Source organism: Mus caroli, unplaced genomic scaffold (genome assembly GCF_978045245.1).
Source record: "Mus caroli unplaced genomic scaffold, Mus_caroli_1 scaffold_15, whole genome shotgun sequence".
Taxonomy (NCBI): domain Eukaryota; kingdom Metazoa; phylum Chordata; class Mammalia; order Rodentia; family Muridae; genus Mus; species Mus caroli.
This window is the reverse complement of record NW_028227270.1, coordinates 28,178,571-28,200,627: the sequence shown is the minus strand read 5'-3', so window position 1 is coordinate 28,200,627 and position 22,057 is coordinate 28,178,571. Positions and strand designations below refer to the sequence as shown.

The 22,057-nt window shown below is 36.8% G+C and overlaps 1 protein-coding gene across 2 annotated transcripts in view; it reads right to left on the bottom strand.

The window, feature by feature from the left end:
- Tent2 (terminal nucleotidyltransferase 2) overlaps positions 1–22,057 on the bottom strand; it is a 51,281-nt gene that overhangs the window by 11,251 nt on the left and 17,973 nt on the right. For both annotated transcript variants that reach the window (XM_021180433.3, XM_085830910.1), the window contains exons 8-11: positions 20,073–20,142; positions 16,339–16,415; positions 15,874–16,002; positions 4,158–4,201 (exon numbers count right to left, since the gene is read on the bottom strand). In XM_021180433.3, the coding sequence (XP_021036092.1) occupies positions 4,158–4,201; positions 15,874–16,002; positions 16,339–16,415; positions 20,073–20,142 (320 nt within the window). The remainder of the gene's footprint in view (positions 1–4,157; positions 4,202–15,873; positions 16,003–16,338; positions 16,416–20,072; positions 20,143–22,057) is intronic.

Below are 22,057 nucleotides of genomic sequence, written 5' to 3'. Positions count from 1 at the left end.
AAGATGGATGCTCCATGTGATAAACTTGAAAAGGAAAAAAGCACACACACCCCCACCCCAAAAAAGGGGAAAAAACCAAATACCCGATCAAACCTAAAGTAAGCCACAAATAAACAGGAATTTATCTGCAGAAATCCTCAGTTTGGGGTAAATATTCACGTATGAGAAGACTCTCTGGATTAAGAAAAACATACACTATTCTAACTGCTAAGCAGATGGAGAACTTAGGCTACTGTGTTAGAGCATGAGGACTACAAACTCAAATAAACCAATGGGAAAGCAATGCAACCAAATGCAGGCTCTGTGAATACATTTTCCAGATTAACATTTCATGGAAAGTTTTCCTCATTACAGTTTTAGAATATTCTTATTTTGAATATCAAATAAAAATGTATAATGATCTTCTAAAGTGTGAGAGTATTTTCCAAATTACATATATAAATGTTGACTTTTTTGGACAAATAGTTTGCCATTTCTCTTAGATGAACCATGAGAAATACCTGATAGTCCTTTTGTAACTGCTTACCAATACCCTGAGGCACAGAACCATTTTGAGTCACTCCATCATCTAAACGAAGCACTCTGCCATGATACTTCGGCCGCTCCTTCTTAAGCAGTGACAGTGAGCAACCCTCTTCTAATACAGCTTGTGGAGGGAGAATGCTGTTTATAGCCCTCATCTTTTTCTGTCACATTCAGTACCACAAGTGAACTGAAATGTATCAATTTTCAGAATTATTTTAACTCAGGGATTGTGGCAATAACTTGAGGACACATTTCAGTCCTCAAAACCCAAGTAAAAAAGGCTGCCCTTGGGCTGGTGAGTTGGCTTAAGAGCACTCACTGCTCTTCCAGAGGTCCTGAGTTCAAATCCCAGCAACCACATGGTGGCTCTCAACCATCTGTAACGAGATCTGACGCCCTCTTCTGGTGTGTCTGAATACAACTACAGTGTACTTACATATAATAAATAAATAAATCTTTTTAAAAGGCTGCCCTTGGTGGCACATCCTACAAGGTCAAGGCCAACCTGGACTTGTAAGAGGTGGTATCAAAGGCAAAAACTAAACAAACAAAAACAAAAACAAAAAGGGGAAAATATTTCATTGTAATCTTTGAAAAATAGAAGAAATTATCTCACTGTAAAATAACAATTTAACTATTAAGTCACTTGTAAGAATTCGCCATGTTATTTTTTAAAGTTCATATAGGATAGAAGTAATAAAGTAAAATGCAATATACAAGTATAATTATATTAGTGAATGCTGCAGTAATCTTTCCCTAGGAAACACAATATTGGGGCAATACAGCTCTGGGCCATCCACTTGCAACTATATGACTTCATCAATTATGAAAGCCCTTTGCTATCACTAAAATAGGCATCAAACATTATAAGGCTGTTTGGGAGTAAGTAAGTTTCATTTAAAACTTGGTGTTTTTAATAGTTAGAAAAGTGATGACACTATTAGTGTGAAACAAGGTAATCTGCCGGTTCTATCAGAGAGACCACTGAAAGAAAGGCGTGCTGCTGAGCAGAAAATGCTTTTCACGTGAAACAAACCCTACATAAGATGGGGCAGTCGTTCTTGTAAACATAAACATTAATCTTAGAGCAAATAGAACAGTGGAACTTAAGTAGTTAAGATGGCAACCTAACCCCACCTGAAAGCAAAGTAAACCATTCTCAATCTAGGGAATTCCACAATTAGTTTTTGTTATTGGTGGTAGTTTTTTCTTTTGTTTTAATCTGGCCCAACTTGCTTTCTCTTGCCTCTGTGTGCCTCTGTCTCCCACATACTAGGGCTACCTATGTGTCCCTTCCCTACCAAGTACACTTAGTATCATATAAAGCTGTGAGACTAAGTTAATACTAATTTATTTACTCATTACAGTCATAAAAATAGGATCCTTAGCAAAAGAAAGATGGAGAATATAGAAGCACAAGTGAATGTAAATAAAATAAGGCCTGTCATGGGGGGAAAGTCAAACAATTAGAAAAATGAAACACAGAAGTAAAAAATGGGGTGCTTATTAGTTAAAAAAAATGCTTACTGCCTCTTCCACCCCCAAGCACAATATTAAACTGATGTTTCTCTATTATATTAGTACAAACAATTTCACATAGCACAGGACTTCAATGGAGATTTCCAGAGATGTACTTTCAATGTACAGTAAGACTGTTTTTGTTTTTTGAGGCAGGATCTTATAACATAGCTCAGGCTAATCTCAAACCCACAATTTTCCTGGCTCAGTCTCCAAATAGTGGATCACAGGTGTGTGCCATCATAACCAACTAAGAGCCTTTTAAAGTTAAGTACTGAATTCTTTATTTGATGAAATACATCACTCTTTTTACATCAAACACTGGACCTCAAGGAAAAATAAAGCTGAAACAATAAAATGAACACATGAATATTATTTTAGATCATTCAGTATGAACTAAGGTATAAAGTATTTGTGGAAGGAGGAAAACATTTAAGAATAACAAAGAAGCCACTTCCCAAGCAGTGTCACTGTTAAGCTGGTTTACCTGTCTTGCTACTAGGACATTTCATTTTGAAGGATGCTTGTGGCTAACTGTTCAAGTCTGGTGCTGACTGCTGTTCTTAGCCATCACAAAACATTAAATTCATGTAATTGGAGCTTCCTGCTGTTCCCCAGAAATGGTGGGAATGCTCAGATTTGTATATTCCCTAAAGTATATTAAAATAAAAAGAAACTATTGCTACTATTTAAAAAAATGACAAGAAGTTAAATAAGCTACTTGTTCTATACTTGATATATTCATTTTTCATATTTAAGAGCATAAAGACTGATTCCTAACTATATTAAAAGCTCACTAAAATAATTCTTCACTAGCATAAGTTGGTTTGCCAGATGCCAGAGGTTCTTATCACAGTCTGTTCCAGCAGCTGACCCACAGGACACTGGGAGACCCCGCTACACCACTTATGAGACCTTTCTCAGGTAGCACCCACATGTATGCTGTATAACAATTAATATTCAAATACAAGGCTTATCAGTTTACCTCAACTGTCATAGATTCAACTACACTGATGCTGCATGTCAAGGGTACTTATACTTTATGTACAACAAGAACGTGTTTGAATACCAAGCATACAAGCCACACAGGATATTCTCCTTTGTAATATGCCCACCAAGCTTGTTTTAAAAAATCTTCTATGCATGAAATATACAACAAAATGTGTATGAGGTTTTGGAAGGTTGGCCAAACATTCTAGAGAAGCAACTAAACTATTATTTTTCTTTCTTTTTTGGGGGGGGGGGTGGGGGGTGGGTGGGTTGAGACAGGGTTTCTCTGTGTAGCCCAGGCTGTCCTGGAATTCACTTTGTAGACCAGGCTGGCCTCGGACTCAGAAATCTGCCTGCCTCTGCCTCCCGAGTGCTGGGATTAAAGGCGTGTGCCACCACGCCCAGCTTAAACTATTATTTTTAAAACTAATCATGGGCTATGACAACACAGATTAAAAAAAATTATAAAGAAAAAATATGAGAACACTGAAAAAGCATCACAATGCCTATAAATGACGCCTATGTACATGACTTCACCTGGGTTTCTCTCAACTGAAATAATATATACTCAATTTTCCTAGGAGGCACACTTCAACTTTCTGTGACTCTCATAAGTCTTACTATTATGTAAACAAGATAGTATGCTACTGATATTTTTTGTGTACTGCTTATTAAAATGATGTGAAAGTGAAAAGATTATCCAATTGTTAACTTAATTTTTCCCTCTTTTCAAAATATAAATACACTACAATAAATTTTTCTGAAGTACTAAACATTTACAAATGCTGTAAAATTAAACAGTATGAAGAAAGTTGGAGTAAGGTCATATGAACCCTGACCAACTAGGATTATGTGATTTATATTAGTGATAATCATGCATATCATGCAAAAATATTCAAACAATAACATAACTGACCAGATTATATACCAATGACCAAAAGTACCAGAACATTCTTAAAACATGACCAAGATATTTAAATGTTCTCAAGGTCAGACCTTCAGTCTATATAGAAAATGTTGTTATGTATTTAGCTTTATAATTTTATATTTACATTAGTACTGCATATAAAAATCCCATACATAATTAACAATATATAGTATAATAATTTATAAGAAACACTTACTGGGTAAATTTTTTGGAGGGATGGAAGGATGGGTTCAGGTAGGGCTATAAAAAGAAAAAGTTTAAAGCTTCCGTGACTCACATGATTCATATTACAATGCAAACTTTTGTCAGCTTCACCCCAGGTATGCGACCACAAGGGTTGACACTAAAATTCAAGTTTTCATGTATTTCATGGAATCTAGCTCTGAAATTTTTAGTTCACGTAAATTGACAATTTAAGATTTTGTTAACTATGTACCTTCCTATATAAATTAATGTTTCTTCAAGGTTTTATAGTAGAGTCCACACAAGTCATTCGATTAAATATCAAACACAAAATAGGTAAGACAGAATTCTACAGATTTTGAATGGACGTTAACATGAACATGACTATGAAAACACTTCAGTGTTCCTAAATCATCAGCAGTTCAATGTTCCTGTATCATTAGAGAATACTGTTATTATTATGTCCATTTATTATTTAATTTCTATTAATGAGCAATTCTAAAGTTATAAGAAAATTGAGCTATTTAAAAATCAAAACCAAAGTCACATTCAGCTACATAATAACATTGCTTAAAGAACATCACAGTAAAGATTAGAAATCTAAATCACAAGATTTGTACAGCCATCCTAGAAATATAAATAGAATATATCACAAGAAACTCATTAACCTCTTTATTGCCCTCATTTAAACGTTTTTCTTTCTTTCTTTCTTTCTTTCTTTCTTTCTTTCTTTCTTTCTTTCTTTCTTTCTTTCTTTTAGGTAAGGTCTCATACATCCCACGTTGGCCTCAAACGTACTACTTAGGTGAGACTGACCCTGAATTTTGGGTCTTGAGGCCTCTACCTCCCAAGTGCAAGAATCATAGACGTGCAACACCACACACCTGTTCTGGAGTGCTGGGAATAAAACCTTTGGCCTCAGGCATGCTAGAAAAGTTCTTAGTAACAGAGCAACATCCCCACAAAGTTCACAACTCAATTATTTTTGTACAAACCCAATCTTATTAAATGTGTAAAAATTTTTTTTCATTATAAATCTGACGTAGAAGACAAGATACCTGTTATTCACAACGTAACTCTAAAATATGTGGAGTATGATAAAATACAAGTGCTTTAATTCCAAGATGTCTTTTGTATTAGAGACCAAATAGAGCAGCATATGATAAAGTTTTTACTTAAGAAAAAGGACTATATTATATTTAATTGAAGCTTAGAAACAAATACGCAATACTTTGCTACCTAGCAAAAAAATTTAAGTGATCTACATTTACAAACATGTAAGTAAGCATTATGACCAACTTCTATGACCTCCAACTGCCATTTCTAAAATGTAGAGTAGTACAGAGTACAATTATACATTTAATTTCCCTTTTATATACTTTAATCCTAACTTGAAAATTGCACTAACAATGCTGCAGTATGAGCATGTGCAGATTATGAATGAGACTACTCAAAGAGAAAAGAAATATTTAATTGTCTACTTACCAAAATCACCCTCATGGTTAATGTTACATACATGCACATTCGCATATGCTTTCCCCAGAGGCATTCAGACATTTACCATTCTACAAGACCTTCCATGTAAACTCGGACCCAGACACTTTAATTTTGAATGTCTTGATAGTTTTACAAAAACTTTTAATGGTTTCCTAATAAATTTCATTTTAATACAGAAGTAACACTGCGAATCTCTTACCAGGAATCAGTTTATTTAAAATTAAATAATTAAAAAAAAAAAAAAAGCCGGGCGGTGGTGGCACACGCCTTTAATCCCAGCACTTGGGAGGCAGAGGCAGGCGGATTTCTGAGTTCGAGGCCAGCCTGGTCTACAAAGTGAGTTCCAGGACAGCCAGGGCTATACAGAGAAACCCTGTCTCGAAAAACCAAAAAAAAAAAAAAAAAAAAATTAAATAATTTACTTAAACGTAAAATAAAAATAAAATTTAATTCCATTAAATACTTCATAAATTAAAAATTATATAACAAAAGATGAAGACAAATTTTTTTTAAAAATCACAGAATTTATCACATTCTAGAACCATTATTTGGAATGACAAAGGAGAAAAATACCAACAATTGGGCTTAGAGTCACACAGATCTGGTGGCTGGAGTGAGAATGGTCTCCATAGACTTTTATGTCTGAATACATCCCCAGTTGTTAGAACTGTTTAGGAAGGACTAGGAGGTGTGCCCTTGTTGGAGGCATCACGGGGATGGACTTGTGTGTCTGGTTTCCACTTATGGATCAAGATGTGAGCTCAGCTGTTCTGCTACCATGCCTTTGCTCCAGTATCATGAACTCTGACCCTCTAAAATCGTACGCCCAATTAATTGCTTACTTTTTTAAAGTTACCTTTTAATTTATGATCATGGTCTTCTATTACAGCAATAGAAAAATAATTAAGATAGAAGTTGGTACCAAGAAGTGAGGTACTGATGGGACAGATGGACCAGATGGGGTTTTTGGAGGAATGTGGAAGACTTTGGAACTGAGAATCAGGAAAGCGGTTTAATGTTCTAAGTGTAGCTTAATGGGCTAACCTAGTAAGATCTTGCAAGACTGAGAGTTATGCTGACTATGAAAGCCCAGGCCAAGAGGTTCCATAGGCTAGAGACCATTCTTGTGATATTTTGATAAAGAATGCGGCTATTTTTCTTGTCCTAAGAATTCTCCTAAGGCTAAGTAGGAAGGGAAAAAAAAAAGACTAATTTCTTTGCCAGAGATTTCAAAACAGTCTAATATTGACTTTGTACTATTAGTTATTGCTCTCTTTTTTCTTTCTTCTTTTTTTTGAGGGGGCTTTTCGAGACACGGTTTCTCTTTCCAGTCTCTACTATTAAAATCTTAAGGCCCAGTGAGAGTCAAGGCAGTGTCTAAGTTGCACTTCCATAATTGCACTTACAGAACTGTAAAGGGAAGTGCAACTTAGACACTGCCTTGATTCTCAGTGGGCCTTAAGATTTTAATAGTAGAGACTGGGAAGGCTGCATACTTTTAGAGTTGAACTAAATGCATTTTACATTGTAATTGTGCCAACTGTGGAAGTCGGGTAGTCCAATGTAGTGATCTGAGTGAGAATGGTAACCACAGAGTCATTTTTGCCAGTCCTTGGGTGGTGGAACTATGGGGGAAGAACTAAGAGGTGTGTCACTGTAGGTGTTCCCACAGTTTATGCAGGAGTGCCACTCCATCCCTCTGCCTCATGCAGTGGTTAAGATGTGAGCTCTTAGCTGTTTCAAAGCCAAGCCTTTGCTCCACTATCATGGCCTCTCAATCTCGGGAACTGTAGCCCAGTAAACATCCCCTTCACAAGCTGTCTTAGTTGGGCTGGTTTTGTCACAGCGCTTTACAACCTTAAAGACTTTTTAATTTTAGGAATTAAAGAAGCAGTAAGTAGATTTATAACAGATAGTTGTAAATACTACCATGATGATAGCCTCAATGAGTATACTGGTGTAAAAAAAATCTTATTAAAAACAACATAAACTCAGAAAAAAAATCTGGCTGCATAATTCATTTTTATTTATGAATTTAGATTTTAAATTTATCTTTCAAAGGAAACAAAACATAAACAAAAGTTTATTTTCAATATAAAATTATTATAATACCTTGACAAGGACTTACTGATAAGATTACTACAAAGTTACACCATAAGCATTCCATAATGATTTATCAAAACTTTTTAACAGTTAAAAAGTATATTTTCAATAATACTAAGCAGTCATTAATTTTGAAATTACAAAAAAAAAAAATTTAAATAGATGTGGGGAAGTTCTGCCCCAAGAACATGCTAGCCAATCATAATATTCTTATTTCTACCCAACTGTTAATTTTATCTTGGTAACTCTTGCTCTTAGATTGTCTTTAGAATCTGTTCTCAGTATTTTTCCTGTTAAGCTTTGAGCAGTGATTTACTGAAATATGTGTAGTCTGTGACTGACTACTAACATGTATCATAATAAATGCTATAGTTTTTATATTCTTTCAACATATACAACACCTATTTCCTTCATGGCAACATAATGTTTTAAAACATTCAGAAAGCTAAACAATAATCATTTACTCAACAACTACCTTATAGGTAAGAATATGAAGGCAGAAAAGATGAAATAATATCATCAAATCACAAAAACTAGTCAGTCCTCTGTACCAGGATGAATTGATCAAACCAACCTTCAGTCTCTTGCAAGCCATTTTCTCTCCCACGAAGGAGATAACAACAAAGAAAACGATTACTCATCTCATCATTTACTGGGGGGAGAGGGGACACAGTAGTGGATTAGGCTAGGTTGCCAATAGAGTTACATATTATATTACTGTTTTTACTTAGGAATAACTGATAACAGTGTCATTAAACACAAACTGCTTCAGTAAAAAAAAATTAATATAATTTCATTATTCTGGCAAAATTTTATTTCTTGATGAATTTTCAATTTGTTAACAAACCAGTTTAAGGTACTCTAAAGTACTAAAGTTGTCAAGAAAATTAAAATTTAAATATAATCAGTAAGGCCAGAGGACTGGGCATATGTCATATAGATGCATGCATGTTATGACAATCAAATATAATTTTTGAATCACTACCAAAATTGAAATGAGTCAACACTGGATGATACTTGGTTATTGTATTGTTCTTCATAGTACATATATGAAATCCTTTCAATTTTTAGTAAAAATCAACTGTGATACAAAATATGATAGCAGCCAGGCTTGGTGGCACACTGTGCCTTTAATCCCAGCACTTGGGAGGCAGAGGCAGATGGATTTCTGAGTTTGAGGCCAGCCTGGTCTACAGAGTGAGTTCCAGGACAGCCAGGGCTATACAGAGAAACCCTGTCTCGAAAAACCAAAAAAAAAAAAGATAGCAAGCCCTAAAAACATATCTAAGAGATGATACAACTGGAAAAAATATTAGTGATAATGATGTATAGAGTAGATTAAAATAATATATATCACACTCCAAATCATTGCAAGTAAACCATCAAATCCACATATAACCAAGACAGATCAGCAATAAATACACATTATGATTAGCTTAACACACTTTATCAAGAAAAAGGTCAAAAGACTTTCTGATAACTCATAGAGAAAATGTTTGGTATACTTGAACAATTTTAAGTCTTTCTATAACTTGAAAAAACAATTTTGATTCCTATGTTCAAAAAAAGATGTTGTGATCATAAAAAGATAAAGAAATATTAAGATATGTTCTATGGGGTGTGGTAAGGTGTGGGGAAGGGTGTGACTCTAAAGGCCCATGTCAAGGCATTCCTTCCCCCTGAGGGACCAGCCACACCATGGTATAGCATAGAATAGAGTTTATTTAGGGCATGGGGAGGGGAGTAGAGACAGCAAAAGGCAGAGAGGAGGAGAGAGTAGAGAAGTAGAGGCTGGCCATGGCCACTTGGAGAGAGGGGGTAAAGGAATAGGGAGAGAGGGGAAGGGGACAAGTGGTAAGAGAAAGAGGAGGGGGCACACAGCCCCTTTTATAATGGGCCAGGCCTCCTGGTTGTTGCCAGGTAACTATGGGGGTGGAGTCCAGACAGAGTACCAACAACTATCTTGCATAATATAGTATATACTGTACAGTAAAATATTAAAAGATCCAATTTCCTATTAAAAAAATAACAAAATTTTGACACATAACTTCTCAGTATTTGCACACATATGAATATATACAAAAAGTTATTTTTCAAACAAAATGATTGGTATTATGTTGTATAAGATGTATCTTTAAAAAAATTCTTAAGAGGCTAGAGAGATGGCTCAGTAGTTAAGAGCACCAACTGCTCTTCCAGAGGTCCTGAGTTCAAATCCCAGCAACCACATGGTGGCTCACAACCATCTGTAATGGGATCTGATGCCCTCTTCTGGTGTGTCTGAAGACAGCTACAATGTATTCATATACATAAAATAAAATTTATTAAAAATTTTTTTCTTAAAAACATGACTGTATAGTAAAGTTCAAAGCACATATTGAACCTCACACAATAATAGTGGGAGACTTCAACACACCACTTTCATCAATGGACAGATCGTGGAAACAGAAAATAAACAGGGACACAGTGAAACTAACAGAAGTGATGAAACAAATGGACTTAACAGATATCTACAGAACATTTTATCCTAAAACAAAAGGATATACCTTCTTCTCAGCACCTCTTGGTACCTTCTCCAAAATTGACCATATAATTGGTCACAAAACAGGTCTCAACAGATACAAAAATATTGAAATTGTCCCATGCATCCTATCAGACCACCATGGACTAAGGCTGATCTTCAATAACAACATAAATAATGGAAAGCCAACATTCACGTGGAAAATGAACAACACTCTTCTCAATGATACCTTGGTCAAGGAAGAAATAAAGAAATTAAAGACTTTTTAGAGTTTAATGAAAATGAAGCCACAACATACCCAAACCTATGGGACACAATGAAAGCATTTCTAAGAGGGAAACTCATAGCTCTGAGTGCCTCCAAAAAGAAACTAGAGAGAGCACACACTAGCAGCTTGACAACACACCTAAAAGCTCTAGAAAAAAGGAAGCAAATTCACCCAAAAGGAGTAGACTGCAGGAAATAATCAAACTCAGGGGCGAAATCAACCAAGTGGAAACAAGAACTATTCAAAGAATCAACCAAACGAGGAGCTGGTTCTTTGAGAAAATCAACAAGATAGATAAACCCTTAGCCAGACTCACTAGAGGGCACAGGGACAGCATCCTAATTAACAAAATCAGAAATGAAAAGGGAGACATAACAACAGATCCTGAAGAAATCCAAAACACCATCAGATCCTTCTACAAAAGGCTATACTCAACAAAACTGGAAAACCTGGAGGAAATGGACAAATTTCTAGACAGATACCAGTTACCAAAGTTAAACCAGGATCAAGTTAGCAATCTAAACAGTCCCATTTCCCCTAAAGAAATAGAAGCAGTCATTAATGGTCTCCCAACCAAAAAAAGCCCAGGACCAGATGGGTTTAGTGCAGAGTTCTATCAGACCTTCAAAGAAGATCTAATTCCAGTTCTGCACAAACTATTCCACAAAATAGAAGTAGAAGGTACTCTACCCAACTCATTCTATGAAGCCACAATTACTCTGATACCTAAACCACAGAAAGATCCAACAAAGATAGAGAACTTCAGACCAATTTCCCTTATGATTATCGATGCAAAAATACTCAATAAAATTCTCGCTAACCGAATCCAAGAACATATCAAAACAATCATCCATCCTGACCAAGTAGGTTTTATTCCAGGGATGCAGGGATGGTTTAATATACAAAAGTCCATCAACGTAATCCATTATATAAACAAACTCAAAGACAAAAACCACATGATCATCTCGTTAGATGTGGAGAAAGCATTTGACAAAATCCAACACCCATTCATGATAAAAGTCTTGGAAAGATCAGGAATTCAAGGCCCATACCTAAACATGATAAAACAATCTACAGCAAACCAGTAGCCAACATCAAAGTAAATGGTGAGAAGCTGGAAGCAATCCCACTAAAATCAGGGACTAGACAAGGCTGCCCACTTTCTCCCTACCTATTCAACATTGTACTTGAAGTCCTAGCCAGAGCAATTAGACAACAAAAGGAAATCCAGGGTATACAAATTGAAAAAGAAGAAGTCAAAAAACCACTTTTTGCAGATGATATGATAGTATATATAGGTGACCCTAAAAATTCCACCAGAGAACTCCTAAACCTGATAAACAGCTTCGGTGAAGTAGCTGGATATAAAATTAACTCAAACAAGTCAATGGCCTTTCTCTACACAAAGAATAAACAGGCTGAGAAAGAAATTAGGAAAACAACACCTTTCTCAAAAGTCACAAATATAAAATACCTTGGCGTGACTCCAACTAAGGAAGTGAAAGATCTGTATGATAAAAACTTCAAGTCTCTGAAGAAAGAAATTAAAGAAGATCTCAGAAGATGGAAAGATTTCCCAGGCTCATGGATTGGCAGGATCAATATTGTAAAAATGGCTATCTTGCCAAAAGCAATCTACAGATTCAATGCAATCCCCATCACTATTCCAACTCAATTCTTCAACGAATTAGAAAGAACAATCTGCAAATTTATCTGGAATAACATCCAGATAAATTTATCTGGGGCTAGCTAGGATAGCAAAAAACCTAGGATAGCAAAAACTCTTCTCAAGGATAAAAGAACCTCTGGTGGAATCACAATGCCTGACCTCAAGCTCTACTACAGAGCAATTGTGATAAAAACGGCATGGTACTGGTATAACGACAGACAAGGAGACCAATGGAAAAGAATTGAAGACCCAGAAATGAACCCACACACCTATGGTCACTTGATCTTCGACAAGGGAGCTAAAACCTTCCAGTGGAAAAAAGACAGCATTTTCAACAAATGGTGCTGGCACAACTGGTGGTTATCATGTAGAAGAATGCGAATTGATCCATTCCTATCTCCTTGTACTAAGGTCAAATCTAAGTGGATCAAGGAGCTCCACATAAAACCAGAGACACTGAAACTTATAGAGGAGAAAGTGGGGAAAAGCCTCGAAGATATTGGCACAGGGGAAAAATTCCTGAATAGAACAACAATGGCTTGTGCTATAAGATCGAGAATCGACAAATGGGACCTCATGAAACTGCAAAGCTTCTGTAAGGCAAAAGACACTGTCAGTAAGACAAAAAGGCCACCAACAGATTGGGAAAGGATCTTTACCTATCCTAAATCAGATAGAGGACTAATATCCAATATATATAAAGAACTCAAGAAGGTGGACTCCAGAAAATCAAATAACCCCATTAAAAAATGGGGCTCAGAGCTAAACAAAGAATTCTCACCTGAGGAATACCGAATGGCTGAGAAACACCTGAAAAAATGTTCAGCATCCTTAATCATCAGGTAAATGCAAATCACAACAACCCTGAGATTCCATCTCACACCAGTCAGAATGGCTAAGATCAAAAATTCAGGTGACAGCAGATGCTGGCGAGGATGTGGAGAAAGAGGAACACTCCTCCACTGCTGGTGGGATTGCAAGCTTGTACAACCACTCTGGAAATCAGTCTGGCGGTTTCTCAGAAAATTGGACATGGTACTACCGGAGGATCCCACAATACCTTTCCTGGCATATATCCAGAAGATGTTCCAACTAGTAAGAAAGAAACATGCTCCACTATGTTCATAGCAGCCTTATTTATAATAGCCAGAAGCTGGAAAGAACCCAGATGGCCATCAACAGAGGAATGGATACAAAAAAATGTGGTACATTTACACAATGGAGTACTACTCAGCTATTAAAAAGAATGAATTTATGAAATTCCTAGGCAAAATGGTTGGACCTAGAGGGCATTATCCTGAATGAGGTAACCCAATCACAAAAGAACTCAAATGATATGTACTCATTGATAAGTGGATATTAGCCCAGAAACTTAGTATACCGAGATATAGGATTCAATTTGCAAAACACATGAAACTCAAGAAGAACGAAGACCAAAGTGTGGACACTTTGCCCCTTCTTAGAATTGGAAACAATCACCCATGGAAAGAGTTACAGAGACAAAGTTTGGAGCTGAGACAAAAGGATGGATCATCTAGAGACTGCCATATCCAGGGATCCATCCCATAATTAGCCTCCAAACGCTGACACCATTGCATACACTAGCAAGATTTTGCTGAAAGGACCCAGATATAGCTGTCTCTTGTGAGACTATGCCGGGGCCTAGCAAACACAGAAGTGGATGCTCACAGTCAGCTATTGGATGGATCACAGGGCTCCCAATGAAGGAGCTAGAGAAAGTACCCAAGGAGCTAAAGGGATCTGCAACCCTATAGGTGGAACAACATTATGAACTAACCAGTACCCCGGAGCTCTTGACTATAGCTGCAAATGTATCAAAAGATGGCCTAGTCGACCATCACTACAAAGAGAGGCCCATTGGACTTGCAAACTTTATATGCCCCAGTACAGGGGAACGCCAGGGCCAAAATATGGGAGTGGGTGGGTAGGGGGAAGGGTATGGGGGACTTTTGGGATAGCATTGGAAATGTAAATGAGGAAAATACCTAATTAAAAAAAAAAGAAAAAAAAACATGACTGTAGTATCTATATAGCTTTTACATTAAAATATGCCATAATTAGTTTAACTATTAAATTCTAGAAAGCTCAATTCTTTGTTTTGTTAGTTCAATAAATACTATAAAAGTAGTTTTATATGTATATCTGTTTATTACTGCCTTAGAATAAATTTCTGCAGAAACAAAACAAAACAAAACTAGAGACAAAGTACAGGATCTCTGTTATCTTTTCCAGAATCTAAATGCAGAAGGGACCAAACAACACAGTAAAACTTTTTAAAAATCCTTACACTGGAATAATTAGTTAAGACCACATGATACTGACAGTGATCTATTAGTAAATCACAGTATGGTGGGAAAGGTAACAAAAAGTCAGGGTTCCATCCCGAGCTCATCAGTCTGCACTGTATTCTAGGAAACGTTCATAACTGGAAGTTCTTACAGCTACATTACGAAAAGGTAAAAATTACAAGTGCTTATATATTATAATTTGCCACTAAGCATAGAACGAAAGTATAGCTTTATCAGAGTGACCTCATAAACAAAGCTAACTAATGTGAACTAAAATCTGGAGACCAATCTGGAATGTGCAAGGTGATTTGAAGGTTCATCAGGGGACTAGAGCTTTCTGTATATCCTTAAACCAGGAACAGTCCTCCTCTCTCAGGAAAATGATTTTCTGATTTTGCAGTTCTAAAAGGGATGCACATAAAGGAGCATGGGAAGGAAGGGTAGCCAATCACATTAACCAATTCAACCTGCCAACTACAGGGCAACAGATGTCTCAACCAGGTTACCCTCACGGCCTAGAGGTCAATCTGACAGAACAGCCCAGCAAGCATAAAAGCCAGCTGAGGAGAAGCCAAAGACTGATTATAAGCTTCTTGCCCAACAAGAATAGCATTTAGTTTCTATCTTATGAGCCCTTCCTAGTGCATGAGTGGCCAGAGCCTGCTCCTAAGATCCTCCAACTGCCAGGCTCCACCCACAGAACCCTCTAATGGCCATTAACAGTGTGACCAAAGAGTAGCCAAGCTCTGCCCTACAGAGTAAAATCAGGCTTCAAAATCTCACCAATCCCAGGCCACCCTGAAAAAGTCCACCCCCAAGAAACCCTATGTAAAACCTGCCCCTCACTCCTTCTTTGCTCCCAAGCAGAGGCAGCCACCCTCCTGTATTTCTCCCAATAAATCTCTCATATGAGGTCTGTTGTGTAGTATGACTGTGTGGCTGGTATTCCTTGACTCTCAACTGCCATACCTTTCCCCTCAGAGCTATAACACTTCGATTGGTGGATACCTTTCCCCTCAGAGCTGTAACATGTCTCAAATAAAAAATAGTCTTTCGGAACCCTCATCTGTTGCAAGACAGTGGGATCAACAATACAGTAGTGAAACGTCTCTAAGGATAAAAGTGCAGATAAGAAAACTGTTACAAGATAAAAGCATATTGAAACTTCTTCACAATATTTTCCAAAGAATGAAATTTCTGAAATATTAGTTCAGGATAACAAAACAGGATAAAAAGTTGTACTGACCTTAGACAGAGAACTTTTTAGAACAATGTAAATTATAAACCAGCAAAAAAAGATACTGCAACAAGGTTTATCTGAATTTCAGTTTTAAAAAGTGAAAAAACTCTCAGAATACTTACTTTGTAAATAGTGCAAAACCATCAATACAAGACTATAGCTGCTTAATGTGCCACGACTGGCATCATTGATGTCATGGTGACTTGCCCACTTCTTAATCACCAGCACTAATGGACGAACTCGATTTTCAACTGCAAGTAAAATTAACACTTAAAAATGATCATATCAGTTTCTTTGAAAATGTCTATGATTTCCTAATTCTATGCCACTAAGACCCAGTGCCCTCCTCTATGCTAAAGGCAGTACTGTGCTCACTCTCAATGTGTTACTTACACGCTCACCTTAGTTTCCTTTAAACCACCATTTCCTTAAATACATATAGTAGCATATTATCCAAAAAGCAAGAAACAGTTTAACAAAATACAGGTAATGAAGTACTGCTCTTATTGTAAACATAGTTAAAGGGCCATAGAGAATATAAGAAAACCAGAAGCTGGAGGGTATTTACAAATAAACCAATCACTTACGGTATGCATAAGTTCTGAGAAGGAATGTATTTCTAATTCCAACGGTATTGTTTACATTTAAGTCGAATTCCACACAACTATTTAAAAGAACAAAGGAAAACACACTTCAATACAGATACTTGGAGGTGACCTATTAATTTAACTGCTTCCAATCCATCTACTGATGCAACACAGAATGAAAATCACCACAGACTGCGTTTTTAAAATGAGTCACTAAAGTAGGAATATATACCTCACGTACCATTTATAGTAGTTGGTATGTATTAAAAATATAAACTAAGATTACTATTTAAAAGACTCATAATATATTAATGTTTCTAATTACTCCAAATGAAGTTTTAAAATCTTGTAACCTTTTCTACATAAACAAAATCCCATGACTAAACATTCCTGTGTAAACTATCCCACTAAGTTATATCTTCTCAAAACACAGGCTTACCTATTTTCAAACAAAAAGAAGAAAAAGAAAAAAAAAAAAAGAAAAAGAAAAAGAAAATTCAAGTTTTAAAAAACCAGTATCTAGGGGGCTGGTGAGATGGTTCAGTGGGTAAGAGCACCAACTGCTCTTCCAAAGATACTGAGTTCCAATCCCAGCAACCACATGGTGGCTCACAACCACCCATAATGAGATCTGATACCCTCTTCTGGTGCGTTTAAAGACAGCTACAGTGAACTTATACTAATAAATAAATCTTTAAAAAAAAAAACAGTATCTATACATCATATTCCTTCTAAAAATGGCTGGAAAATTCTATGTTAAATACAGGTTCTGATTATCTAGGAAGAGAAGCACTACTCAAAACATCACCAATGGATGCTTCTTTGAAGCAAAAATACCCAACTCATAACATAGAAAACAGGGCAATTATTGTTACAATCTACAAACAAGGAAGAATTACTTTATATAAATTAGTTCCACTTATGCTCATTTTCTACTGGGTCTAGTTTCTTTTACTGCGACATTGCTCTATGAAAAAGACTTCCAAAAGGGTAAGATGACTCAGCAAGTGAAGATGCTTGTTGCCAAGACTGACCCCATAAATCCAATCCCCAGGACTGAATGGATGAGAGAAGGAAGAGCTGCATATACACGACAGTGTGCTACACATGCACACACATACACTAAGTCAATGTACTCCCCTCTTAAAACACTGTCAAAAATAAAATTCCAGGCCTATGATGGTAATGCATGCCTCTAAGCTAACACTTGGAAAGCCAACACAGAATTAAGAATTTAAGGTCGACTGGGCATGGTGGCGCACGCCTTTAATCCCAGCACTCAGGAGGCAGAGGCAGGTGGATTTCTGAGTTCGAGGCCAGCCTCGTCTGCAAAGTAAGTTCCAGGACAGCCAGGGCTACACAGAGAAACCCTGTCTCGAAAAAACAAAAAAAAAAAAAAAGAATTTAAGGTCAACCAAAATAAATTAGTCTATCAATTAATTAAAATAATTCTTTTCTACATTATTACAAAATCTGAAATTTACCTTTTTTTTCTTGCTTAGGGAGAAAAAAAAATTCTAAAAAGCATCCCCTTATTTCTGTTCGTAATAAATGGATAGTATTACTGCTACAGAGATATACATAGCTTTGGAAAACTTATGGTGACAACAGTTACAGTCTTTATGTCCTCTGCATAACTCAATACATCACAAGCCATGTAGGCAGCAGAGACCTGGAGAATGGCGTCCTTTCAAAGGGGCTGGAGAAACAGGTCAGCAGGTTACTCGCCTGCACACCTAGTGCCCTATGTGAACATTCTCCAGCACTAGCAGGAAAATAATTTTCTAAAAACATGAACTGAATATCCATGATGTTTCCTCCACAGGACTAATCACAGCTTTCTTACGGTGGGCACCAAGGCAACCTAAGTGTCCTCCATGTCCCAAAATGAATTCTGAAACACTGAAAATCCAAGCTTATAAAAGAAAATAGGGGAAATTTTACTTATATGTGCTTATGTTATTCCAAAGTAGTACTTAAATAAAATATACAACAAATTTTAAAAAAAAATTAAGCATAAGACCATTCTTAAACAGTGAAAAAGTACTAACTAGCCTATGAAAAGGGCATTTCTCTACCGTATGAGAAAGCTTTAAACAGAAGGCAGACTGTCTCCTAGCCAAGCTCAGTTGGGAACATAGATATTAGACCAGCCCCAAGTTTTTGCCACACCTTGAACAAAGATAGAAATTTTAGCAAGAAAACAACTCTTAAATATGTACTTCATAACCAACAGAGTTTAACCCTGTGCATCCATGTGCATATAATTCCACTGTAAACACCAAGAAAACCTGCTTTATCACAGTCTTATAATTAAAAAACAGTTTATGGAACTGGAGAGATGGCTCAGTGGTTAAGAGCACTGATTGCTCTTCCGAAGGTCCTGAGTTCAAATCCCAGCAACCACATGGTGGCTCACAACCATCTGCAATGTGATCTGACGCCCTCGTCTGGTATGTCTGAAGACAACTACAGTGTACTCATATACATAAAATAAATAAATCTTAAAAAAAAAAGTTTATACTACATCTTTTCAACAAATTATCAGTCCATACTCAGCTTTTTTTATGTCTGCTTGCCTGTTCATCTGTTTTGAGATAGACACTCACTAGTAGCCCACACTGTATTTGAACTCATCACCCTCCTGCCTCCAACTCCACTGCTATGACTACAACATTTGATTGGACCATTTACATTTTTATATTCAAATATTACATAATATCTTCTAATATAATATTCTTAAGAATAGAACACAGGCTAGGAGAATATAAAGAAAAAGTTAAATTTCTGAAATTGTTTTTACAGTTTTTTGTCTATTATTCCTATACTCTCTGTATCTTTAAGTGAAATATAATTTGTTTAATGATTCCTAAATTACAACAAACCCAATGACATAAATACACACCACATTTTACCAAAGAAGGTATGTTTTGGGGAATGCATTATGTGAGTTTTTAAATTTTAAACTGGGTCCTCCCTGATTGGCCTGGATCTCACTGTATAGACCAGAGGTTCTCAACCTCTGAGTTATAACCACTTTAAAGGCCAAGCTACCCTTTCACAGCAGTAACCCAAGACCATCAGAAAATATAATTCACAACAGTAGCAAAATTACAGTTATGAAGCAGCAATCCCATGTTGGGGTCACCACAACGTGAGGAACTGTATTAAAGGGCTTCAGCATTAGGAAGGTTGAGAACCTAGACCAAGCCTGGAGTCAAACCCACACAAATCAGTGTGCACCATTATGCTGAGGTACAAAAGAATCATTTTAAACCCCAAATTGAATGGTCCCAAATATTCAAAATTCAAGCAGAGTAGCTAAATTCTGTTAAGCATGAAGACTGCTCAGATTATTTCAAAATATAATTTAAAAGACAATGGGTGTAGAGGAACACACCTACAATCCCATTATTCAGGAAGTGGAAGCAGAAGAATCCAAAGTTCAGGGCTGTCCTTAGGTATCTAATAATTCACAGCCAGCCTGATTCACGAGACTGTCTCAAGAAGAAGAAAATAGGAGGAGGAGGAGGAAGAAAAGGAGGAAGAGGAAGAGAAGAAGGAGAGGAAGAAGGAGGAGGAAGAGATTATTTAGAACATTATTTCTCAAACCGTGAAGAGAAGCAGCTGTGCTGTAGTAACACTGATTTCTTGGCTATCCACATTAGGTGACGAGCCAACATTAATCTAAAGCACCTGAAAAAAGCGGGGTGGGCTGGTTGGTAATTATTTACCTGACTTTATCCCTGAACTTCACAATTGGCACTTTTGCACGAATCAGCTGAGGTCTCTCAATATAGCCAGCTGAAGAAGAAAAGATAATGTGAGTATCTGCCAATGTTTCCCATTCATAATGTTCCAGTGCACAATTTTAAAAGTAGTATTTTAATAAACTAAACCAACTTAAGAACAAGCATACTGTCCTTGAAAGTGAAGAATAAGGACACTAAGTGAGTTCTAGGAAGCCAGGGCTACACAGTGAGACCCTGTAAGGGAAGGAAGAAAGGAAGGAAGAGTGGAAAGTGACTTCCAGGAAACATGGACTGCACAGTGAGAGACCCTGTCAAATGGGGTGGGGGTAGGGGCAAGGAATGGAAATCAAGAGAAGGAAAAGGAGGAAAGAAAGGAGGACAGACAGACATCAAGTCCTTGTAAGAGCCGGGCGTGGTGGTGCATGCCTTTGATCCCAGCACTTGGGAGGCAGAAACAGGCGAATTTCTGAGTTTGAGGCCAGCCTGGTCTACAGAGTGAGTTCCAGGACAGCCAGGGCTACACAGAGAAACCCTGTCTCGAAAAACCACAAAAAAAAAAAAAAAAAAGAATTGCCTATACTATTTAAAGGGCTTTAAGGTTTTTTTGTTTTCAAAAACACAATCTAGTACATAGTAGTATCTGTATAAAGACATTCATTGGAAAATCTGAGTGCAAAAATAGCTAAAAGTCAGGAAATTGCTAAATTCTGGTATGACAAATAATAAGAAACGGTAACCACAGATCTCAGTTATAATGCTCAAATGCTCGCAAATTGGTGAGCCAAGAATAGATTCAATTATGTATGATCTCAAAGAGGATAAAACATATAAACACATTTTTAATTTCATCAAGGGAATAAAGAATATGTTGTAGAAAATAATACATGTAAATTGCAGAAAATTAGAACTGCAGAGGTTAAGAGCACAAACCGCTCTTTCAGAGGACCTGAGTTCAGACCTGAGTTCACCCACATCTGAGTGCTAATCACAGCTTGCACCTCCAGCCCCAGAAAATCCAATGCCCTCTTCTGGTCTCCACAGCACCTGCACTTTTGTGCACACACCCAAACACAGACAGATAATTAAAAAGAGAAATACTTTTTTGGAAAAAAATTGCAAACCTTTATCACATGAACAATGTTCTAATTTTTAACTATAGAAAAGGACAAAACCGGATTTAAAAACAAAAACTAAAAGCATTGTTATGTTTTTGGTAGGGAGGGTAGTTTCATGTTTTCCTTCATGTACGTATGTAAGTGAGTCCATGTGTGTGGAGCCCAGAGGTCACAACCCAGAATTTTCTTCTATATTTTTCCAACTTTTTTTTAAGATTAAAAATAAATGTCAGTCGGGCGTGGTGGTGCACACCTTTAACCCTGGCACTTGGGAGGCAGAGGCAGGCGAATTTCTGAGTTCAAGGCCAGCCTGGTCTACAGAGGGAGTTCCAGGACAGCCAGGGCTACACAGAGAAACCCTGTCTCAAAAAAAAAAAAAAAAAAAAGTCAGTAAAATCTTATGCCCAATAACTGGACAGAATGGGTGGTCATAGCCAAGATCCTCCTGTCTCTATGCCACTCCTGACCCCAATGCTGGGTTACAGATATAAACTACTACATGCAGCATGTTTTACATGGGTACTAGAGATTTGAACTCAGGTCCTGATGTTTATACAGCGGGCACTTCATCTATTAAGCTTTACCCCAGACCCCTGTTTATTAGGCTTACCATGGTAGGAATGATTAAAAAATCCACTGACAGTATGAATTATTCCTTTATAGGTGAAATAACATATCAACTCCAATGAATAACTTAATTTTTCCTACAGCAGATCTAAACTATTCAAGGACAGTGACTTGTTACTTGACTTTATATTTCCCAATTCATAGCCTTGTACATAAATAAGTATCTGTTTAAAGTGATGGACAAAAATCTCTCCAGCATCACAAAATTCTTTAACATTCGATTGA